The sequence below is a fragment of the Balaenoptera acutorostrata genome, chromosome 18 (genome assembly GCF_949987535.1).
Source record: "Balaenoptera acutorostrata chromosome 18, mBalAcu1.1, whole genome shotgun sequence".
NCBI lineage: Eukaryota > Metazoa > Chordata > Mammalia > Artiodactyla > Balaenopteridae > Balaenoptera > Balaenoptera acutorostrata.
Genome location: NC_080081.1, coordinates 78254284 through 78278642, shown reverse-complemented (window position 1 = coordinate 78278642; position 24359 = coordinate 78254284). Strand labels below are relative to the sequence as shown.

Sequence of the window (24359 nt, the reverse complement as noted above, 5' to 3'; positions counted from 1 at the left end):
TTGATTTTGGCTGTGTTGGGTCTTCGTTTCTGTGCGAGGGCTTTCTCCAGTTGTGGCAAGCGGGGGCCACTCTTCATCGCGATGCGCGGGCCTCTCACCGTCGCGGCCTCTCTCGTTGCGGAGCACAGGCTCCAGACGCGCAGGCTCAGCAGTTGTGGCTCACGGGCCCAGCCGCTCTGCGGCATGTGGGATCTTCCCAGGCCAGGGCTCGAACCCGTGTCCCCTGCATTAGCAGGCAGATTCTCAACCACTGCGCCACCTGGGAAGCCCCGCAAAACAGTTTTTAATTAGCTCTAGCACTTATGGGAAATTTCCAGCTATCAAATCAGAAAACCAACACCAATAAACAGAATAGATAAAATCCCCCCACACTCACACATGAGGTCTGGACTCCCCGCACAATCTTGCAGACACCCTCCCGCATCCTGGCTCTGCCCTCTCACTGAACTGAAACTGCTTTTCTCAAAACCCACAAGTTCCTAATTGCTGCTGGAGCCATGCGTATGGTTCAGAGCATCCGACTTGACCCTGGGCACAGGCGACATCGTAACCACCACCTCCCTGAAGCCCAGCATCCTTGGACATCTGGACACCACTCACCTGTCTGGCCACTCCTTTTCTTTTTTTTAAAAAATTTATTTATGTATTTATTTATTTATGGCTGTGTTGGGTCTTCGTTTCTGTGCGAGGGCTTTCTCCAGTTGCGGCCAGCGGGGGCCACTCTTCATCGCGGTGCACGGGCCTCTCACTATCGCGGCCTCTCTTGTTGCGGAGCACAGGCTCCAGACGCGCAGGCTCGGTAATTGTGGCTCACGCGGCATGTGGGATCTTCCCAGACCAGGGCTCGAACCCGTGTCCCCTGCATTGGCAGGCAGAGTCTTAACCACTGCGCCACCAGGGAAGCCCCTCCTTCTCTTTTTTTTTTTTTTTTTAAAAACAGAGTCACAGATTGATTGATTGATTGATTTAATTTTTGGCTGCATTGGGTCTTCATTGCTGTGCACAGCTTTCTCTAGATGCGGTGAGCAGAGGCTACTTTGATGAGGTGCGCGGGCTTTTCCTTGCGGCGGCTTCTCTTTGTTGTGGAGCATGGCCTCTAGGTGCACGGGCTATAGTAGTTGTGGCACACGGGGGCTCAGTAGCTGTGGTGCACAGGCTTAGTTGCTCCGCAGCATGTGGGATCTTCCTGGACCAGGGCTCGAACCCGTGTCCCCTGCATTGGCAGGCGGATTCTTAACCACTGCACCACCAGGGAAGCCCCACTCCTTTTCTATCTTCTTTGTGGATTCCTTTCTTTACTGGCTCCCAAATGCTGACCCTCTTCTCATTCCACACACACCGTGGATGGTACCCCTCCCTGAATCAGCTTTGAGAACAACCATCACTTGCTGTTGACTCCCCAGTTTCCCCTCTAGCCTGGGCCACCTCCTCATGAGACCCTCATGGTGAAGGCCAGGGGATAAGATCTCCACCTAGCTGTCCCACCTGCACCTCCAACTTCAATGCCTGGAATGGACCCAAGCCACCGACTCGTGTGCTTTTCTCCTATGCTCCCCCCATCACCGGGGCACTGGGGTGTCTGCCCCCCAAACATCCGGACAAGTGTTCGACCTCCACATCTTCGTTTTTCCAGGAGAACCGTCGTGTTCCTAGTTCAGGGCTCTGCCCATTGACTGTCTCCTCTGTCCCCAGGCAGGTCCACAATGTAGCCAGTGACATCACCAAAATGCAAAGCTGACCATCGCACTCCACTTAAAACCCTTCTGCGGCTCCTGCTGCCCCCAGGATAGAGTCTGACCCCCTTCACAGGAGGCCCTGAATGGGCAGGCTCTGCCCGACCTCTGGGAGTCTGATCCCTCGTCTGGACCCGCCTCTCAACCCTGCCCCTCAGCTCATTTCGCTACAGCCTCAGGGGCTGCTGCAAGGCCCTCCCCCCAGGTAGTCCAGCTGCCTGAAAGGCCCAAGTCAAAAACATGACACACGCATCATGCCCAGAACACCTCAACTTCAACGTACAAAGGCGCAGCTGATTCACCTCTGTTATCATCGAGGACCAGAGGTCTCCCCCTGTGATCATGGGACAGGAATTCTGCATGTCACACCCATGATGCGTCAACTATGATCGCCAGTTCTGGATGCTTTAAAGTAATGACCAGAAGCATTCTGAGTACAGATTCCCTGATTTTTCCATGTTTTACAGCTCTCAATTTTTATCTGACTGAAAATAAGTTTTTAGCAATTCACCTTGATTAAGCCTCTTCAAAGTGTTTAGTTTTCATAAATATGAATCTCTTTTGAGTCTCATATTTACATTTCATTTGTTTATGGAGCTGAACTTCTTCCGTGACTACAGTAATGACTACAGCTGCCAGAGCTAGCTTGGAGCCATGCCCTTGACTCCCAAGAAAGACACAACTCCACCCATGAGAGTGGCATAGAGGGCGCCGCTCCCCCAAGGGAGCCCTGGGCAGGCGCAAGCCTTGTCCGCACCAAGGACACTTCCATCTGATGAGCGCATGGCTGGGTTAAGAAAGTTTCTGAGGGTGACCCAAACCTGGGTTTCTCAAGTTTCTCTCCTCTGGCTCCTACACTCCGCACATCCTGTTCCCCTGACATCTGGGACCCTTTGCTGCGAGGGCTTCAACGCTTGCACCTGGACAAACCTCTCCTCCAGCAAGAAAATACAAAGAAACTATACGGGACTAAAAATAACTGCATGCATGCGCAGTTGGGACAAATTATGGACAAAAAGATACAAAAGACTAAAAAAACTCAGCTGCCGCTTTTGAAGAGCCTGGAGCAATGGCAGGGTACCGTGCATGCCCCCTGCACTGAACACCACCTAAGCGGTGGGCAAACTGCCTAAGCCACCCCTCCAGCCCGACCCCTGGACACACCTCTACCCTCAGCCCATATAAGGAACCAGCTCGCCCCCCGCCCGTCGGGGAATGAGGGAGCAAGGGAAACTGTTACGTGTTCTCAATCCCCCCTGCTGCAGCAGGGGCCCCAGTAAAGCCCTGCCTGGATTTCTCATCTGGCCTCTAACCAATTTCTACTGATTAATGAGGCCAAGAACCCTGGTCGGTATCACCCCCAGCCTGGAGTACACCTTCTCCCAACAACACACTTCATCTAACTCCAGCTCAGCCTTCAAAGTGAGCCTTCAAGTCTCAGCTTTGACGTCATTTTCTGGGGAAAGCGTGGGGACTCCCCAGACGGGATTTGCCTGCTCCGCGGTTACACTCACCTCCTTTGCTGTTGCAGTGGCTTTCCGGGTCTGGACACCAGCCGGGAGGTTCCACGGGCTCAGTCTCGGCTTCCTGGGAGCAGCCAGCCTCCACAACGTGCCTCACTTATCATAGGGCTCGTATGGATATATACATACAACAATAGCTCGTATGGATATATACATATGTGTTACACAACAGCAGGTATATGTGTCCAGTGGGTCAACACAAACGAGGTGTCTCCTAACCCAAGAGCATACTGAAAGCTCAAGTCAGAAAGGCTTCGGCGCACCTTGGGCGCGTCCTACATCATTTCCTAATGATATTAAGATTATCAACTTCACGATGAGGTTGGATAAACTGGCCTTTACAACCAATACTAGCTCCTAAACGCGGGAAAGTAAATAGGCACATACGTAAGGAAATCTCCCCGTGTCTGAGAAAATACATCTCTGCACAAAACCAAACGGAGGGCCTGGAAGGTGCGGGCGGGGAAGGACATCCCGAGTGATGACCTCAGTTGCCCTTTCAAACTACTGGGCTTTAAAGACACTGCACCGTCCTGACACACGCCTTTTCCCCGTAGACAAACCAACCTGAAAGCTGTGTGGGAACCTTCACCAGAGGAAAGCCAGGCCGGCGTGCGGGCGGCGCGGCGGCAGTTGCCGGAGGCGCGCGTGCAGCGCCCCCCACCCCGCGTGCAGGACCCCGTGTGCAGCCCCGCGCGCAGGACCCCACGGATAGCCCCCCACCCCGCGCGCAGGACCCCAGGCCCTCCTGCGCCGCGGACGTGCGGACGGGGGGCGCGGCCGTGGTTCAGGAAGAGCCCCCAGACTCGGGCTGCTCGCCCTGGGGGCCCGGCGGAAGGCAGCGCCCGTGCGGGGCTCGGGAGTTTACGGGTCCACCCCAGAGAGGTCGCCGGGCTCATGATGGGCTAAGTGGGACCGGCCCGGCCCCCCCACGGGAGCTCCTGCCCGGCCTTTCCGCGGACACGGACGGAGGAAGCAGGAACCCACTCGGGGGGACACCTGCCATCCCCTTTCAGACCTGGACGCGTCTCTAAAACGGGCCTCAGTGTGCTCTCGGCGAAAGGAAAACTGCAGCATGCTGGATTTCTCGTCATTAAGTACATTAGTTTGGAAATTTCTAAGTTATCCAATTCCCCACCCTTATCTCTAAATTTATATTCTCGTGGTAGACCCTGATCAGTAGCAGTGCAGTCTGCAGCATTGTTTTCGTGCTTCCTCACTGACGGCAGAACTAGGAATTTCTAAACCTCAGAGTAGGTTTTCAAAATAGCTCCTCCCCCCACCAACACTGGCCAGACCGATGTGCTTCACACATAGGCGGCCACTTGTGTAATTTGGGTCATTCTTTTATAGAACAAGATATTATTCATATACGTCATGCCCTTAAGGACTGGACTTTTTGGTTGTTTCCTAACGAAAATATAATGTACACAGGTGGTTATGAGTTAGAGTTTTACAACGCCATGGGTGACGGCTTAAATGATGACATCATTCTGCTGCAGATCCAGCAATGCTGGCCCAGGTCACTGGAGGGCTACACTGGTTTAACATGATCCTCTTTCCTAGCGTGCAAAGTGACTATATTCATAAGAAATTAAGATGTGAAAAAAAATCAAATCAAGCAATCATTTGAGTAATTTTGAAATTTTTTTTTAATTTTATTTTTTGGCCGTGCCATGCGGCATGTGGGACCCTAGTTCCCCGACCAGGGATTGTACCCACGCCCCCGGAATTGGAAGCACGGAGTCTTAACCACCGGACCGCCAGGGAAGTCTTTTTTTTTTTCTTTTTTTAATTTTATTTTTTTGGCCGCTCCACACGGCATGTGGGACAAAATATTTTAAAAAGCCATAAAAAGTCCATCAAGTCAACTCACATTTGTGTCTCCCCAGAAAGTCATATTCTCTATTTTTTATAATAAGTTTTCATTGGACCTAATCTTGCCATTTTCTTTCCTCTGTTGTCCCGCATTATTACAAAATACTCTAATACTTTTTGGTTGAGTAAAAGCCTTATTGAAAATGTAACAAATATATTTTTAAATGGCATACGCAAATCTACAGGTTCAGTGGCATGCTGTATCCCTTTGCTTGTGACCCATTAAGATTCCACCCAGCTAAGGAAACTGGATGTCCTTCTTTCTGGGAGACAGTTAAGACAATCACTTCATTTACATCACAGGAGAGAACTAATCTGAACTCGATGCGTGGGATGGGTAGAAAGAGAAGCATGAGTAGACATGAAAATAAGAATTCTGAAGGGCGATCAAATCTGACATGGCAGGAACGGAAATAAGTATGGGAAAATCAGGCTGTGATGGAATAAGCTGCCTTGGATGTAAGAGAAAACATAAAAGGCAGCTCCCTAGGAGAATGTCAGCACTGCACAGGCACACTTGCTCAGACCCAAGGAAGAGCAAGGGGCACAAACACTATCGCCAACAAAGCCACGGGGTTTTTATAGGCTGGCACCCTCCCAGCCGTGAACTTGAGAAAAGCACTTCTGAGTGCCACTGTGATTCACGGTGGAATTCTATTATTCCAACACCACACCCGTGCAGCGGGTAAGCGTGACCAAGGATTGCTCCATGTAAGCTCTCCTCAGAGACATATGGGCCAGGGAGGAGGTGAGACAAGAGCTCTAAACAAAGCCAGAGAGAAGTAACTGGTTCTGGAAAAGAGCCCAGCACCGTGCTGCAAAGTTCTCAGAAGGAGGACCTCACTTTCACCTAAAAGGATTCGGTCTTCATTTCTTAAGAAAAATTAAACTGCTAATGTTCACATTTCTACATTTTAAGAAAATGTTAGTTGTGGGCACTTCTGGGATTTGGAGATTTTGAGAACACTTGACCAGGGCGGAGGAAACATCCTTTTCATTATTTTTAAAACCTTTTATTCTACGAAATTGCAAACAAACATGAAAGTAGAGAAATTATATGATGAACCCAGAAGGATCAATATTTTACCAATTTTTCCCAACTAGTTCCCAACAATTTTGGGGCTTAAAGCAAATCTCCCATGTATCATTTCGTGCAACAAATATTACTATGTACCCAAATGAATAAGGACTTAAAAATAACTATACTATCATTATCCCAATGAACAAAATTAACAATAACTCCTTTTCTGAATACTGATTCCATGTGAAAATGTCCCCCCTTGTCTCAAAATGACCTTTTTACAGCCGGTTGGTTGGTATCAGAATCCAAACAAGGTTCACACACACTGCATTTACTAAACATAATTCAGATCAAACCGAATCTGTCCATCTGGGCGGCACGTACCAGGGATTTTGCATTCAACACATGGGCTCCTGAGGCGGGGTTGCCACTCCAGCACATTGGTGGGATGGGAACCAGGACCCGGTGCTGCCCACTCATAAGGCAGCTGAGAGGCCAGCTCTCGGAAGATGAAGAAGAAGGGGTGCGAAGTCTGGGGACAGAAACGCTGGAGCTGGTGTCAGGTCCTCACCCTCCCCTGGGCTTACCTCCCAAACCAGATGATGGACGTGGCAGCTACATTATAATCAACCTGCTGCTAATCTCCCTGGGCCCAGGGAGCCAGCGGGAAAGGCTTCTATTACAAGGAGTCCAGGACCCCACGGAGGTGGGATGTCCACCTGGGAAAGTGGGCGTGGCTTCTGCCCTAGGCAGCAGGGCCTGCTCGGTCACTGGGCCGGTCTGACCCACCGTATCTCCGGCTGCGCTTCACTTATACAGGGTCCCTGGGGGACAAAACTGATGAGGGCCTCCATGAAGGTACTGCTTGACTCGTGTAGCAGGAAATGGCCAACTCTGGTCAGCAGAGGGCGCACCTGAGTCACCACCACGGGGAATCGAGGGACCTCACTCAACTCCCAGATCTAAGTGGGTTCCAGACTCAGGGCCTCCTCAAGGAGCAGAAGCCAGGGGACCTTGGGGTCGGGGGTCCCATTACTGCAACTCTTCCTTCGAGCCCTCCCGTCACTTCCCTGGTGCCCCCGGAAATGGAAGTCCCCCAGCAGTAAAATCTAAGCGATACTCTGGCCTCAGTGAGGGGTCAGCCTGTGTGGATTCACGGTCAGAGCAAATGGCTTGTCTGAGGAGCCACTGGGGGAGCTTGGAGAGAACAAAATGGGTTAATGGACGGCTGTGGGGAAGGAGTGTGATTGGATATGTCAGAATACACTCAAAGCATGGGAAATCATCTGTCCCACAGGAATCCCACTGCAAACGAGGCTGTTTGACAACCGTGTGACATTATGTCCCATGAGGCAAATGTCCATCTTTGTTCCTGGTCGTCTTGATGCTGACTCAGTGGGTTAAAAAAATAAAATGGCTCTGGTGGCAGCCACAGATGCCAAGCCTGGGCTAAACCACAGGGTGTCCCCTCAACAAAGTTAATGATATGGTTCCTTGAAGGACCCAGACGACTACTTGTGGGGAGTTGATTACAATGGACCCTTTCCATAATAGAGGGGTAGATGGTTTGTCCTTACTGGAAAAGACACTTATTCTAGATTCGGATTTGCCTGCCTTACCTATCAGGCCCCTGCTGGAATCTCCCCGGAGAGAGGGTGATGTTCACTATAGCCCAGAAACGAAGAGGTCAACACAGGGGTTTGGGATCACTTAATAATACATTGACAAAGTATTTTATTTCCATCCAGTAACTCAGCTCTGTCAAAACTGAATTTCTTCCCCCAGGAGAGAAGTACTTCCACCAGGGCCCCCAGCCCTGGCCCCACGAACTCAGAGCCAAGGACCGCCTTTTAAACTTCCTCGTGCTCTGGAAAATGAGCGCCCAGGGAACACATGGGTGTCTTTTGTGGTCGCCGCCACCATCATTTCCCAACTGGACCAACGCAATAACCTTCCAATCAGCCTCCTTCCTCTGCCCTCTCTCCCCAGACAGCCTTCCTCTCTGAAGCCCAGCTGGCAACGGCTTCCCGTTTCACTCGGAACAACCCCGACTCCTTCTCGAGACCTGCGACGCCCCTTCTATCCAGCTTCTCTCTAACCTCCAGGCTGCACCGTCCTCTCCCATCCTTGATTCCCGAGCTCCAGGCGCCCCGGCCTTCTCGCTGAACCTCAGGCACACCAAGTTCCTGCCTGCTTTGGGCATCTGGTGCTCCTTCCGCTGGGACCTCTCCTCTCTCAGATCTTCCAGGTCTCGGCTCCAACGTCACCTCCTTAGGGACATGAGGTCGCCCTCCGCCACTCCCACTCCTCCTCCGCCTCGTCCAGCTTCACCTTCTCCAGAACGATCATTAGTGCCTGAGTTAATCCTACTTACCCACTTACTGAATCTGTTTAAATGCTGGAAGGTAAACGCTTTGTGATGCTTTGTTCTCTGCTTTTCTCCAAATGGTGAAAGTGGTGCCTGGCTCAGAGCAGATGCTCCACTTTTTTTTTTTTGTAGACTGACTGATTTTTGACTAAGAGAGGGGAATACAGGAGACCATGGTGACTCTAGACAAGCAGGACCACTACCAGCTGAGAGCCTGGAGTGAAGGCTTGGGGCACCTCAGCTGGCAAAGACCAGCACAGGCAGGGCTCGGGGCAGAGGCTCCGGGGCAAACGAGGGGGTCAAGTCGGGCAGAGTCAGGAGTAGCACGTGTGCCTCACAACCAGAGGCAGAGGAGAGAAGCGTCCTGTCCTGGTATCACGTGTGTATGTACACACAGTATTTGTGTATTTTCTATTTCCTTTCCTCCACCTCTTTCCACTAGGGAAGGGTGTGTTGCTTGGACTTACTTCTGGGCATAAACACTGACGAGGCTTTGCAGTGGGGCTGGAGCACAGATGGAGCTACTCAGAGGCCCTGGACTTGGGAGACGTTTGCAGTGACTGGTGAGCCTCTGGGTTGTTTCCCTCCACGGAAGGAGTGAGAGGGTTTTAATTAGACGTGGAATAGGTGCGTCATTGTTAAAACGATGTTCCTGTAAAAACGAATACCCTCTACCTGCTTTATCTTTCTTTACGGCGTGCCACCTGCCATGTTACAGTTCCTTGTTGATTTATCATCCCCGCACTAGAATGTGTGTGAGGTAAAGGGCTTTGCTGTGCTCATGGCTGTCACCTGGCACATGGCAGGTCCTCAACAGACACTGAATGAATGAATAAACAAATGGGGCGTCTGTCCAGAATCTACTCCTACTTCCAACACCACTTCGACTTCCTTTGGGGGAACGACCTCCTCTCCATCGTGGTCAGGGAATCCATGCACCTGCCTCCTTGTACCGAAGACAAGGGGTCCATCCCTGGAGGACCCCATCCTCCACTCTGTCCCAGTGCCCCCAGGTGGTGGACACGTCACCTGAGCTGGGGAGTTGAACCCCATCCTGGGACTTTGCCTCTTGAGTGACTGAAGAGGCAAAGACGGACAGACTGTGCCTTCCTCGGCCCCTTGCATGTGGCTCCTCGACTCCCGGGAGCCACCCTGACTGCCCCCCACTTCCTAGACAGGTTCCCAGCCACCCCATCAATTCTGGGAACACCTGACACCCTTCCCAGACGTCCTCTGTTGCTCCAACTAGGTAGAGCTGGTTTTTGTTGCTTCTCAACAAAAGAACACTAAACTCAAAACAAAACAAAACACAGAAGGTGCAGAAATAAGCTGTTTGTATGAGTACAGGGTTAGAAGAAAACCCATCTATATTCCTACCCGCCTAACTACACTATTTTCACTTTTGCATATTTTGCAAAGGTAAACCTTTGACCACACGTGTACACGCCGTATACGGCTGCAATCATGGTATGTTATGGGTTGAATTGTGTTCCCCCTGCGCCAAAGGATGCTAAAATTCTAACCCCCAGTACCAGTGACTGTGGTCTTATTTGGAAATAAGGTCTCAGGAGATGATCAAGCTGAGATGCGATCATTAAGGTGGGCCCTGATTCAACAGGACGCTATGTGAAGATGAAGGCAGAGATAAGGGAGATGCATCCAGATGCCGAGGCACAGGGGACCCAAGGCCGCCAGGAGCCAGGAGAGAGGCCGGCAGAGGGTCCCCCTCACCCTGCTTCCAGCCTCTAGAACTGAGACAATTCATTCCTGCTGTTTAAGGCACCTGGTTTGTGGTACTTTGTGACAGCAGCCCTAGCAAACTAATACAACATTATTTCCCTTTTTCTCACTTTAATATTACATCGGTCATTTTCCACGTTGTTACGGGCTTTCCCTAATGATGCTGTCAACTGTCTGCAAGTGGTCGCCCATATGACACTGTACTATCCCACTGAAAGTGGACATTTCCATTGTTTCAACTTTTTTTCCATCACAAGTAACGTTTTGAAGGCATCGTGTGCTCGCAGCCTTTTCTCTCCTTTTGAACAACTTTCTCGAAACGCATCACCAGACGCTGACGACTGGGCTGGAGAGAAGCAACTGCTGTGCAGAAGGATGACGGTGCATTTGTCTCCCAGGGTCCCCAGGGCAGTGGGTTTTGAATCTGGAGTGGAACGAACGTTGCCATATGTAAAGGGAAGGAAGGGGAATCTGGGCAGAGCGAGTGAGACAGCCGGGCGGTGAGTGAGCGCCGGAGGAGACGTGAGAGGAGCAGACCGTGGCGGGCAGGCGGCAGAGAGCCTGCAAACGCGCTTAAGGGGCTGGGACTCCATTCCAGTGCCGCCGGGGAAAGTTCACAGGGAAACAGCAGTAAGAACTGAACAGGAACCCTGACCAGCGTGGGCGGAAGCCTGGCCTGAGGAGGTGGCGGGGGAGCCGGAGGGGCAGGGGCCCCGGGACGAGAGGGAGTGCGATCCCAGGGACCCCACCTGCTCGGCCGAGAGGACCACACAAGCAAGAGATGCTCGAAAACTCCCTCGGCCTCCAGCTGCCCCCCGGTTCCTCTCTCCTTTTCACCCTGTCTGACGAGAGTGCAGCCTGGATTCCTCCTGAGGCAGAAGCCAGGCGGCTCCACGTGGAGGACAGACACTCCCTCACCCTCGCCGTTCACGACTCCCTGACCGCCCAGCGCCGGGCGCGGCCCTCCCAAGACACCCTCTGCCACCATTTCTGGGTCACAATCCATCGCGACCTTCTCGTCACCATCTCCATCCTCTAGTCACCATCTCCATCCTCTAGTCACCTCCTCCATCCTCTTCAGGGACAGGATGAGTGGAGCCTCACGCCGCCTGTTCCCTTTCTCTTCTCCACCCTCTGTGGTCCCCCCGCCACTCCCTCTCCCTGAAACGTCAAGTGGCACCGAGTGACGCCCTCGGCCTCCTTCAAGTCTCTGGAAAGAACACTCTTTAAATCCCGCCCCTTCTCGCGGCTTGGCTCCGGTCACCACCGTCACGTGGAGGTCGTGCCCGCTGGCCGGCACTGCTGCCCAGAACCCAGGCGTCCGAGCGCCCCGTGCGTCACTCACGCTCACCGCACGATGCTCCTTTTCAACGGTAAGACAGCAAACCCGGCAACCGAAGGTCTGGTCACTGGCAGTCTGCTGGGTCTCTTTAGAGCCAGCACAGTCCAGTGGTTAAAAACATAGGCCTGGAGTGAAAATTCTATCTGACTGTAGATTCACGTCCCTTCTCTGCCACATCCTGGGTGGCTCACCTATTTGCACTTGGGGTTCCTGGTCTGTAAAAGGAGGGTAACAACAACATCCGCCAAAGCATGGAGTTCGCACGGTCAGACGAACTAACCAGCAGAGCACATGGGGCGGTGTCTGCCCCACGGTAAGCGCCGTCCTATTCCTGCCCCGTGCGCCCGGCCAGGCCCCCGTCCAGCCAGCGGGCTGGCTCGGACGTCAGCGTGCTCTCTCAGGAACCTGAATCATTCCATAAATTCAGGTCAGCACGTATTTACCGGGTAAGAACTAAGGTAGCATATGAACAACTCTATTAGATAAAAAAACTCTTCCGTGCTGCTCAAACACTGCTGGTGAATCTCAAACACCCAGAAAGAGCTTTGAAAGTCAGGTTAAGACAAATGCTCCCCAGGAGCCCATTCACGGTCAGGAGCTCATTCCTCCACAGTAGGAACTCGGTCCCCAGACCTTCTCAAGGTCAGGGTCACCGTGATGGCTCAGAGCCCACAGGGCACCCTCCCTGGACAGGGGGCGATACGCCGGCCCCTGCAGGGGCAGCTCCTGACAGCCGGTGAGTCCTCCCCACCCCGGGCCCAGGGCAGGCGGACGGGGCGCAACGGCCCGGGCTCCTGCGTTGAATGGAGACCGCCCGGTGGAGGACTCCACCCCCACCTCCGGGAGCGGACCAGGGAGGCCCGCGAGACTCACTGTTGGATGCTCTCATGAGCCGCCGGCGTCCCACGCGGTCCAGCCCGATGGGGGTGCTCTGGGAGAAGGCGCACGGCCGCAGCCGGGCCGACACCGCGCGGTAGGGAGGCACCTGGTGCGCGGGCACGGGCGGCCGGGCAGCCGGCTGCAAAGGAAAGGAGAGGCGGTGAGAAGGGGCAGGAAGTAGGGGCCCCGGGAGCTCAGCATCCTCACCTCAAGGCCCCGATCACAGCCCCGGCCCGGGCTGCACAAGCTCAAGGACGACCTTCTTCTAACCGGAAACCCCAGTGCCGACCCCTCAGGGCATCACGTTTTGGCCACCTGCCAGGACACACCCTCGGGGGACACTCAGGAAAGGCCAGCGTGGAGCAGGGGAAGCCGGGGGAGGAAGTGGTGCCCCCCCTCTGCCCGGCAACCCCCAGGGAAGCAGAGGCAACGCCAGCGCCCGCAGTCCCCGCCCTACACCCACCCGCAGGCAGGGACCAGCGTTTGCGCGGAGCACGGCTCTCGTTCACCTGAACTAACAGGGCAGTGGAGGCATGTCTAAGAGGACAGTTGGTTTTCCACAAATTTAGAATCAGCTGTATGCCCTTGTGACCTTCCACATGAATTGTCCCTACAACTACACTCAAGGCCAAGTCGGTCCCTGCTTTCCGTAGGTTTTCTCAGGATTTTTCTACCCAGTTCCCTAAATGAGCTTATGAGAGTGCACAAAATTATCTTACTCCATTTCTTTTGGACGCTCTGAAGTGAAAAAATGTCTGTAATGCTTTACATCTCCCCTAGGCTGTGTTTCAAGTTAAAATAGATTACAGTTTGCTTTCGTTCAGAATTATTTCTTGTGTGGCACTGGTGATACATTGGTGAGCAGAGCCGCCTTCCAGAATTATTTCCTAGCATGCAGAGCATCTTAACACAACAAAAAGTCTCAGGTATTCTTCAACATAATTTGTTTTTTACCTTAAGAATTCAGTTTAGGTCAATTAAGCAAGAGGTTTTTGGGTATTTGCTATAAATAAGCATTGTGCTGGGCTTATAGGGAGAATGTAAACATAAAATCCAATACCAATATAGAATTGCCCTTTTAAGAGAATTTATGGGCTATCTGTGATATCAACTAGCAAGTTTAAAAAAAAATGAAACTGGCACTTAGTCATGTATGGTTCTGTGAACCCTGGACCATGGCTGGGGTATGAGTCTCACCAAATAACAGAAACTCCTTCGGAACAGGGCCTTTATTTAAATGTTTTGTAGCTTCAAAGGGCTCTCTGGGTAATTGATAAACACTTGTTGAATTACTAAAGTATACTAAGGGAATAGTAAGATTTTAATCTATTGTCAAAACAGTTACTGCTGTAACTGACGTGTAAAGAGTAAGAAAATGAAAAAATAAAAAAAAATTAAAAAAAAAGAGTAAGAAAATGGTAGAAAAAATTATTTTCTCATCTCTAGAAAAAAAGTGGTTTATTTTCTTCGTATCTTTACATTTTAAGGATAAGCGACTTTCTCTTTCCAGATTTCTTCTTTCAGGAAGCTCACTAAATATGCAAGGCTACTTTCCCCAGATGATTCAGAACAAACAGCAAACCAGTTTCCCGTATTATTCAAGATCCCAGAAAGACAGAGGATTAGTAAGAGACATCCATATGTCAGTGGGTTAGTTCTAATTCGTGCATGTTTTCAAAGTCAGGAAGAAAGGCTGTGAGCAGATGACGTCATCCTCGAGGCAGAGAGAAGAAAGGAAAGCGTTAAGTTTCCTGGTAAGTTTGCAGCCAGAGGACAGAGGCCAGGCGGCTGGAGGGCTAAGTGGCTTTGGTGGCAGCGTGCCCGGGCTTACTTGGGGCAGAATGGCCTCCCCCTCCTCCGCCTGGCTGCTCCCATAGAAGCCGACCCCGCCGATCACGGAGATGGGGCGTCTTCTTGGCGCCCCCCGGGGGCAGCCCCCAGCAGGGGTCTGGTCTGCAGGGTCGATGGGGGCCCCGCTGGGCTGGTGGTCACCGTCCTCAGTGTCCTCTTTCTGGGGGTCTACGGCGATCGAGTCTTCAGGGATGGACAGACTTAGGCTGACCGGCTGGCCGTAGTCAGAGAGTGGTCGGGGCCTTGGCCTCCTCCCGGGTGCGCATCTCCTCCTGGGGACCCTGTGAGCCTCCGGCCTCTCTTCCTCTGGTGCGGAGGTCCGCCTCCAGGACCCCTCGGTCACAACCTTTTCAAATGCGAACAAGTTAGGTGAGGGCGACTTCCAGGAGGGTAAAGAAAAGGTACGAGCCAGACATCCCCGACCCCTCCCCAGCCCCCCAAGTTGTTTGCGTACCAGAAAGATGTGAGACGTGGATGAGAAGAAGCAAACCCGTCTTTAATCGGAGGCTGAATTAAAACCCTAATTTCATTAGTGATGTTTGGTGACCCATGAAGAGCCATGATACAAGATACTAAGAAAATCAGCACCACGGTGAGTTAATAAAAATGACTTTCAACTACAGCGGGTGTCTCCCCAAATATACATAACAACAGGCGGGGTAAAGCAGGCCCGTAGGAGAAATGGCCCTAAGGCTGCACTGTGCAACCTGAGGCACCTTCTCTCAGCTATGTTCACAGACAGAAGGTGCTTCGAGAGGATGGAGTCTGGGCTGCTCAGCATGATACTCACGCCTGGGGACTCAGTCTGCTGGGGCGAGCACTCAACTAGGGGCTCCAAGGACGAGATCAGCCGACTAACTGGCCGTGTGCGCTGGGACTAGTCACCACTAACCTGTCAGGAGCTCAGATTCCAAACTAGACAATCCCACAGCTGGAGAGTCTGCAGCCCTGAAGTCGGCAAGACTTTCTAAGTTTTCAAGTAACTTTTTCAGAGGCAAGGCAACGCACTAGGGAAAAGACCACGAGGTGTGGAAATGGGCAGACTTCTGTGTGAATCCGGCTGGGCCCCCAGCTGGCTCTGTAGGCCCAGGCAAGGTGCCTCAGGTCTGCAGGCCTGCTTCTGCCCCGTCCCCTCCCGGGTCCTGGGAGGATGAGCCGTGACCACGGTGAGCCAGAGGGCCGCCCACATCGGCCCTGGGGGATCGCTGCTCGTAAAACACTGTGCCAGGGAACAACCGTCCCAGGCCTCAGCCCACCCGGAGAGGAGCTCTCCCTCAGCGGATCCTCCAAGTCTGGGCTCAGGGGAGGCCGCTGCGGGCTCTGTGGGAGGGACGGGGGCAGTGGAGCGTGCAGGCACAGGCGCAGTCCCGCGAGCCCCGTGCCCTCCGCTCCTGCATCCCGAGACGTTCCGTAACGACCAAGTGAAAGCAGGACACAGCCCAGCCCGGGGAGGGCTGGGCTAACCAGGCAAGTCACGTGACTGCAGGGCAGGCAGAGCGGGCCACCCTGGCCGAGCGCCCACCGGGGCGGATGTCCCGCTGCAGCCCTGCCCTGAGCAGTGGCCCAAGGACTCTGGGCTCTCGCCAGTCAGTGGCAACTTCGACCAGAAATGCAGGTCCCGTATTTCCAAGCTGAGACCCGGGGAAGCGAGGTGACTTGCCCAGGGCCACACAGCCAGCTAGCGGCAACAGAGACACCAGGTATGGGCCTTGTAACCTCTGTCCCCACTAAGCCACGACACTTCCCATATAGCAAGTCACCTCTGCTAGAGAGACAGAGGGCTCTAGCAAACACTACTCCCTTGCTACCTGCCGATTCGATTCTTACAGCTTGGACCACTATCTTTAATTCAAGTCACCAGGGATGGGGTCCAGAATACACCACTGTAGCATAAACACCATTTTGAGTGGAAGGCACTTAAGAAGAGGATTTTCTTCTGCGTGAAAGCAGAGCTCAGTTGTCATAAGTCCCCTCCCTTGGGACGGGATTCTCTTTCTTCCAGCCAGGGAAGAATGACTCTTGTCACTGAGAGGAGAAGCCCTCACCGAAAGAGACACAGGCACAAAACTATCCTGTCTCCCAGCTGTTCACCTACAGGCCCCTTATCTTTCCTAAAAGTCACTTGTTTTCCCGCAAGTGCCTTTCTCCACCTCCTTTCCCCTATTAAGATGTTCTGTAAGCTCCTAGTGCTAACCACTTCCTGGGGTCACATTTTCCTGTGAACTCCCACTTACTCACATGAATAAAAATCTGTCTTTTGTCAGTTTAATTCGCACATCTCCAGAAAAGAATGTATAAGAGGGTGTATTAAAACATTTTCCTCTGACACCGTCGGAAAATATGAGAGTAATCATGGAAAAGTTAATATTGTTTTTTTGCAGTACATACATATAAAAAATAGGTTATTATGGATTATTTAACTCAATTACTAAATCAAACGGCACAGACAACTTAAGCACACAGTGAGAATAAACCCATTTATATCATCACCCAGTCATAAAAAGGTTTGGAAACAACATGCTAGAAAAACAGTACAACAAAATTGCAGGCAATAAAGTGGTCACAAATCTATGTGCAGTTGTTGTTTTTGTTGGTGGTGGTGGGGTTTTGTGGGTGTTTTTTTTTTTTTTTTTTGCACGTATGCAACCTGCAGCCTGCTTTCCTCATTGATGCCAAAAAAAAAAAAAAAAAGTGACAGAGAGAAAGAGACATGGGTTTAGGAAAACCAGCAGTTGTCTTAGTTCTCAGGTAACAAATCCTTCTGAGAGCAAACAGGCTCCAGGAAGTGATGGGGGCGGGTAAAGGAAGGCGTGCAGAGGGCAGGAAATCAGACACTGATTGCGTAAACCCTCGTGCCCACAGGGCAGCACGAGGAGAACCAACTGTGATTCTCGTGTGATACATCAGCACCGTACAGCCCCACGCGAGACCTGAAAGGAGAAAGCATGCCTTCTGAGTGGTACCAAATGTCCCAGGAGGTGCAGAAATTAGTTAATAGAATCATAATATATAAAACTGAAATGTCCATTTTATTCAAAGCAAAAGTACAGAGGGAGGGACAGAGGGATGGGGGGAAATCCCTCAGATTTAAGCTCACATTCAAACAGTGAGGCTTTGCCAGAAGACAGGTACATTCAAATAAAACAAATGTGAACTTTCCTGCAAATTCTAAAGCTGAATCTTCTTTTAGCAAACATTATGTGCTTCTGAAATACACCCTTGGTTCGTCCCGGGGAACACAGCTTGAGTGCGACTCTTCCCGGAAATACAAACACCCAGCAAAGGACGCTCCGCACCCAACGAGCCAGGACCTACCCCAGACTCCGCTACAGGCAGTGGCCCCAGACGCTCTGAAGGGACAGCAGGTGACCACATCCATGCCCTCCGAGAGTTTTTTCCTGCTTTAAAAACACTCTCATTGGGTGTAAGTGGCTGGGCTGGAGCTCTGTTGGTCCAGGTTCTCCTCGCAGCCCAGCGCAGACCCACCCGGGACCAATTCACACCCAAGTCACCAACGTCTGTGAACAGACCTGTCCGTGGCCTCGTTAATTTGTTTCCCAGCATAGTTTTAAAATACTTTCCCTAGCTGGGGGCCGGTTTGCATTTTTTTCTTCTATGCAAGATTCCCTCCTTTACGTTACAAAAGTAAAAGCCAAAATAGATCTCATTACCTCTGCTTAGACGCTTCAAAACATATTTTGAAACCACAGTGAAAAGTGAATCGTTAACCTGAGGGAAAAACCCTGATCCCACACACGTCCCTTCAGAACCCAGTCTAACATGAGTCTCCAGGACCGACAGCAAGAGCTGGGGTTGAACTGTGTCCCCTGAAGATCTACTGGGAGTCCTCACCCCCATACCTGTGAATTTGACCGTAGTGGCAGGGACGGAGTCTGTAGGTGCAGTGGAGGTACTAGTAGATGAGCCCTAATCCAATGGCTGGTGTCCCTAGAAGAAGAGGGAAATTTGGACACAGAGACAAGAGGAAGAAAGACGTTGAGGCCCGAGGCAGAGATCAGAGCCACGCACCAGTGAGCCGAGGCCCCGCAGGGAACCCCCAGGCTGGAAGAGGCAGGGGGTCCACCTCTTGGGCTTACAGGGGTGGGGCCCTGCCTGCCCAGCCAAGACTGCAGACATCTGGCCTCCGCAGCAACGAGGATAAATGTCAGCTGTCTTACCCCCCGTGGTAATTTGTTACAGTAGCTCCAGGGAAGCAGCACAGCAAGGTAACTCAGAAGAAAATATTACAGGCAAGCATGTTCAGACTGTGTGAAGATTAAAAAATAAAATAAACTAGAGCAAGGAGACTTTCCTCTGGATGAGCCAGAGGTACTGTGAAGATGCAGATGAACACAAAGAGCAAAGTCAGGTTTTCACAGGTTGTCAGGGTCCTGGGTTCCACGGGGGACCCAGCACAGGCGCGGGGGCTGGAGGGGGAAGGAGAAGCATCTGGACAACGAACGCGGCAGACTGCGGAACAAGGCTAATGACAGCGGTGACTCTGGAACACCTGTGACCTGCTGCAACCGCACCAGGCGCGTCACCGTATTTAATCTTCACAACCACCCTACGAGGTAGGGGCCGCATTCTACTCATCAGGACACGAGGGCTACAATAAATAAAATTCCCTGCTCACGTTACTAGAGCCAGAAAGGGGAGGGGCCCATTTATACCCCAGTCTGTCTGATTTCAAAATTTCTGTCTTTTCTGCTCGGCCACCTGCATCCAAGGCATGTACCGTTACAGAAGGAAAACAGAACTCTGTAGGTTTTCCAGCCCTTGGCTGTTGAGTGTTTGGAGGGAGCGGAGAGGAGACGGCAGTTATGAGAGGCTCTGATAACTGTGCCTGGGGAACCCACAGACCGCTTCTCAAAATCTCATTTTAAATGCATAAGATAAAAAGTATATTCCATCAACAGATGGAGGGATAAAGAAGATGTGATACACACACACACACACACACACACACACACAATGGAATACTATTCAGCAGTAAAAAAAGAATGAAATTCTGCCATTTGCAGCAACATGGATAGACCTAGAGAATATCATACTAAGTGAAGTAAGTCAGACAGAGAAAGACAGATACTGTATGATATCACTTCTATGTGGAATCTCAAAAATAAAACAAAACTAGTGAATAGAACAAAAAGAGACCCACAGAAAGAACAAATTAGTGGTTACCAGTGGGGGAGAGGGGCAAGATAGGGGAGGGGATTAAGAGGCATAAACTACCATATATAAAATAAATAAGCTGCAAGGATATATTGTACAGCACAGGGAATACAGCCAATATTATATAATAACTATAAGTGGAATATAACCTTTGAAAATTGTGAGTCACTATGTTATATACCTGAAATTTATGTACTATTGTACCTCAACTATACCTCAATGAAAAAAATATATACACGTTAAACATTTACAGAAAAAAAGACAGATAGTATTATGAATGAAGCTGATTATATTGAAATGCAATTTTCAAAATATTAAAAGAATCTTGATATAGTAGTATAGGTAATATGAATTAAGAGGACTGGAGATAGGTCTAAAAGCTGTCACACTTTGAAGTACTGTACTGAGGAGTACAAGATATTTTAAGCATATCAGCAAAAACTGTCGTAAGATGTGAAAAAGATCTATGATTTCCATGGTGATTATATCACAGGTGTTGCTAAAATTGCTCTGGTTTGATGCCTACATTCATAATAGAAGGAAATGCTATCTTTTAGTGAGAAAATAGTGAAAATAATAAAATCCCCACTTCCTAATTTCCACTGATGTAGTCCTTGGATGAACATAAGTTAAAACCTCCTAGTTTAAAATGCTGGAGAGGGTGTGGAGAAAAGGGAACCCTGCTACACTGTTGGTGGGAATGTTAAGTTGGTGCAACCACTATGGAGAACAGTATGGAGGTTCCTCAGACAACTAAAAATAGATTTATCATATGATCCAGCAATCCCACTCCTGGGCATGTATCCAGACAACTGTAATTCAAAAAGATACATGCACCCCTATGTTCATAGCAGCACTATTCACAACAGCCAAGACATGGAAGCAACCTAAATGTCCATCAACAAATGAATGGATAAAGAAGATGTGGTACCTATATACAATGGCATACTACTCAGCCATAAAAAAGAATGAAATAATGCCATTTGCAGCAACATGGATGGACCCAGAGATTATCATACAAAGTGAAGTCAGAAAGAGAAAGACAAATACCATATGATATCACTTATATGTGGAATATAAAATATGACACAAATGAACCTATCTATGAAACAGAAACAGAATCATGGACATAAAGAACAGACTTGTGGTTGCCATGGGGGAGGGTGGGGAGGGGAGGGATGGAGCGGGAGTTTGGGGTCAGCAGATGCAAACTATTATATATAGAATGGATAAACAACAAGGTCCTACTGTGGCGCACAGGGAACTATATTCAATATCGTGTGATAAACCATAATGGAAAAGAATATTTTAAAAATGTAAATATATATATGTATAACTGATTCACTTTGCTGTACAACAGAAATTAACACAACATTGTAAATCAACTATACTCCAATCCTAGTTTACATAATATCACTTCAGAGTAGCCTTTGGGACCAGTGGTGGGCTCCAACTCCAGAAAATGACATTTTAGACCTTATCTATTATAAAATCAAAATAGTAGCATCTCACTGTTTAGAGCTACACATCATTACCTTATTTCCCTTAAGTGAACATGAATGTGTCACAATAAAAAAGCACCTGTGCAGGCCCGTTATATTCGGCTCGGGAGAGTCCCGGGAACGGGGTGTGTTGCCAACACGTGTCCTAGGAATTTAAGTGAGGAGGGAACTCCTAAGATCCCAGATCAACTACCATATTTTGAGAATCTGAAGGCAAGAACAAGGACATATTTACACATTTAGAAAGAGAAAAGTTTGAGCCCTAATACAATTTTTTCCCTTTTTTGGTTACTTTTAAGACCAAAGGGATAATATCTTACATTTACATAAAAATTATTTTCCCCCCAGTGTTACTGAGAAAGAATTGACATACAGCACCGTCTAAGTTCACGGTGTGCAACATAACGATGACTCACATATATTGTGAAATGATCACCACAGCAAGTTTGGTTAACGTCTGTCATCTCATACAGACACAAAAAAAGAAGGAAAAAGAACTTTCTCTTCCCCTGTTAACTTTTAGGGTCACTCTCTTAGCAACTTTCAAACTTACTGAACAGCGGGGTTGACAAGCATGACCACTGTGTCCACCCCTGCGGCTTATTTATCTTTTAACTAGACATTTGTACCTACAAATCTGAAATTGTCATCAACTTGCTTTCACATCTACCTAGAGCTGTATGTTTAGATCAGTCAGGAGGACATTATGCCCCCCATTTTGGAGCTGAGAAGCCAGTCACAGAGCAGGCGATGGGCTGAATGGAGAGAGTTTGGGCACCTCATTTGATGTCATCTCTGCAAGGCCCGCAGACACGAGCCCTCCATTTGCAGCTGCAGGGAAGAAAAATGCCAACTCGTTTCATGGTTTATGGTGAAAACCCTTTGCAGCAACTTCCCAAAACACTCGACGGCGTGTGGCTGCTCCGTCGCGCCCACATCCCTCCACGTGCGGCCCACCTGCCCTGTGACCCCTTCCCCTGCCGGCAGCGAGCACAGCGCTGCTTCCGCCGCCCCCCTCCATCCCCCGCCCCCCGCCTCTCACCTCCGCTGGCTTCTCTGCTCCCTTCCTTCTCTCTCTTCTCCTCCGAGCCCGAAACTTTCCCTTCACCCATCACACCTGGACCTCAAATAGAATCGGTTTTGTTTCATGTACGGAATCCTACTTGGTTTCTGGTCCTTAGTCTTTAGAACAAGCAGTGCAATAGCCTTTCTCTCTCCGCAGCTGCCTTTTCTCTTACTGTCCTTAGCGGTAGGAGTTGGGGATCATCCTGGCAGGTGAGTCGCACTGGACACACCTCCCACCACACAGGCTTCCCAACCCAAACCCCGAACTCTTTCAGGGGGTCGTGGATCTTTTCTGACATCCCTTAGGTGAGATAAGGAACAATCAGTGTTGAAGAGGGACTTCTGTAAGAGCGAAAACGCCCAAGGAAGGAGGAGCGGTGAGGGGCAGCCGCTGACTCGGTTCTGAAATAAGTTAAGTGGCCAAACGCCCTCCGCTTAGCGAACGACCCCCTAAAACCATGCCTGTTCCCTGGCTCAGCTCCACCCGCCACTGGCTTCTCCGGTTCAGGGCCATCTTGGGAGGGGACAGGCATCAACTCGTCTCTCCCCTCCTCAGGCCCCAGGTTTGGACTCAGCCTGGCTCTGGATGGGCCTGAGCAAGAAATAGATGGGAAAGTAGAACATACTTTACTGGGTTATTCCTTCCCCAGCTTTTCTACAGGCAAAGCAGCTATGAACGCGGGGTTACATTCGACATTCTTACCGCTGTGCTGCAGGTGTGATTTCAGATGCCAGGTTCTAAGCTGTAAGAATCTTCAGTGGCTGTCAGAATTCCAACAGCAAATGAAACGCAAATGGCCAGCCAAAAGCTGCTCTGATTTTTATGGAATGGGATGATACGTGCATCAGTAATTTTGACGTAGCTTTTAAAAATTCAAAAAAAAAAAAAGAGAGAGAAACGCACCGAAACAATTGTAATCTGGAAAGCAGTGGCCTTGTCCCTTGGATTCAGGCCATTTATTTAAAATACATAAGCAATTAATGCTTCTCGTCTCCCTGGACAGCACAGTGGTGATAGCAGATACTTCACTTGTCCTAACATGTGGAAAATTGATGATAAAATGTGCTGAAATGAGTTTGTGAGCCTACGGACTTTGTAACTTGTTTGACAGGCAGAATAGGTAACTCATTAAAAATGCAAAATTAACACGCATGCGGACACTTAATTTACTACTGATTGTCCAGTTCTCCGAGCATAAAAAAACCCTTAATAGTAACTATGAAAAATCTGGGCTCTGGAAGTCCCCCCTCCCCCGCCTTCATAATAATCATTCACAGGAATTCCATTTCTGGGCTTAACTAAAACCCCACCATCCTACCATCTCAGAATCAACAGCAGCACAATGCTAGTTTGACATCCAGGTAGAGAAATGATAGAATTGTAAGTTGTTCTTTTACGTGTGGACTCATGAAAAGTGAAGAGACAGTTTAAAGCCATCATATTATGAAATAAATGCACATAATGACTCCACCTTAAAACGTATTTTATCTGAAACACATGCTGAAGAATAGAGAGGTCCACTCAAACTTTTCTTCTTTCAATTAATAAAAAGCATGATTTTGTAAAAATGAACTTGCTTTCCTCTTTAGAAATTGTTTAATGGTTGAGGACAACTGAATATTCCAAATTCAAGAACCATGTTTTGGAGCTGAATATGGTAGAAGCCCACTGTTTTTCTAAACCTTTTTTTTTTTCTAACATCTTTATTGGAGTATAATTGCTTTACAATGGTGTGTTAGTTGCTGCTGTACAACAAAGTAAATCAGCTATACATATACATATATCCCCATATCCCCTCCCTCTTGCGTCTCCCTGCCACCCTCCCTATCCCACCCCTCTATGTGGACACAAAGCACCGAGCTGATCTCCCTGTGCTATGCGGCTGCTTCCCACTAGCTAGCTATTTTACATTTGGTAGTGTATATATGTCCATGTCAAGCTCTCACTTTGTCCCAGCTTCCCCTTCCCCTTCCCCGTGTCCTCAAGTCCATTCTCTACGTCTTCATCTTTATTCCTGTCTTGCCCTTAGGTTCTTCAGAACCTTTTTGGGTTTTTTTTTAGATTCCATATATATGTGTTAGCATACGGCATATGTTCTTCTCTTTCTGACTTACTTCATTCTGTATGATAGTCTCTAGGTCCATCCACTTTACTACAAAACTCAATTTCGTTTCTTTTTATGGCTGAGTAATATTCCATTGTATATACGTGCCACATCTTTTTTTTTCAAACTTCTACTCTTTTTACACAGCAGGTTCTTATTAGTCATCCATTTTATACA

The 24359-nt window shown here is 49.7% G+C and overlaps 1 protein-coding gene across 10 annotated transcripts in view; it reads right to left on the bottom strand.

Annotated features, from left to right (window-relative positions):
* The window catches only part of SPATA13 (spermatogenesis associated 13), a 266585-nt gene that overhangs the window by 33297 nt on the left and 208929 nt on the right, over nt 1–24359 (bottom strand). For all 10 annotated transcript variants that reach the window (XR_009005914.1, XR_009005916.1, XR_009005917.1 and 7 more), the window contains 2 exons: nt 14316–14681; nt 12479–12623 (listed from right to left, as the gene is read on the bottom strand). Coding sequence is in view for 3 of the 10 variants with exons in the window: in XM_057532936.1 (XP_057388919.1) it covers nt 12479–12623; nt 14316–14681 (511 nt within the window). In the remaining 7 variants the exon portion in view is untranslated. The remainder of the gene's footprint in view (nt 1–12478; nt 12624–14315; nt 14682–24359) is intronic.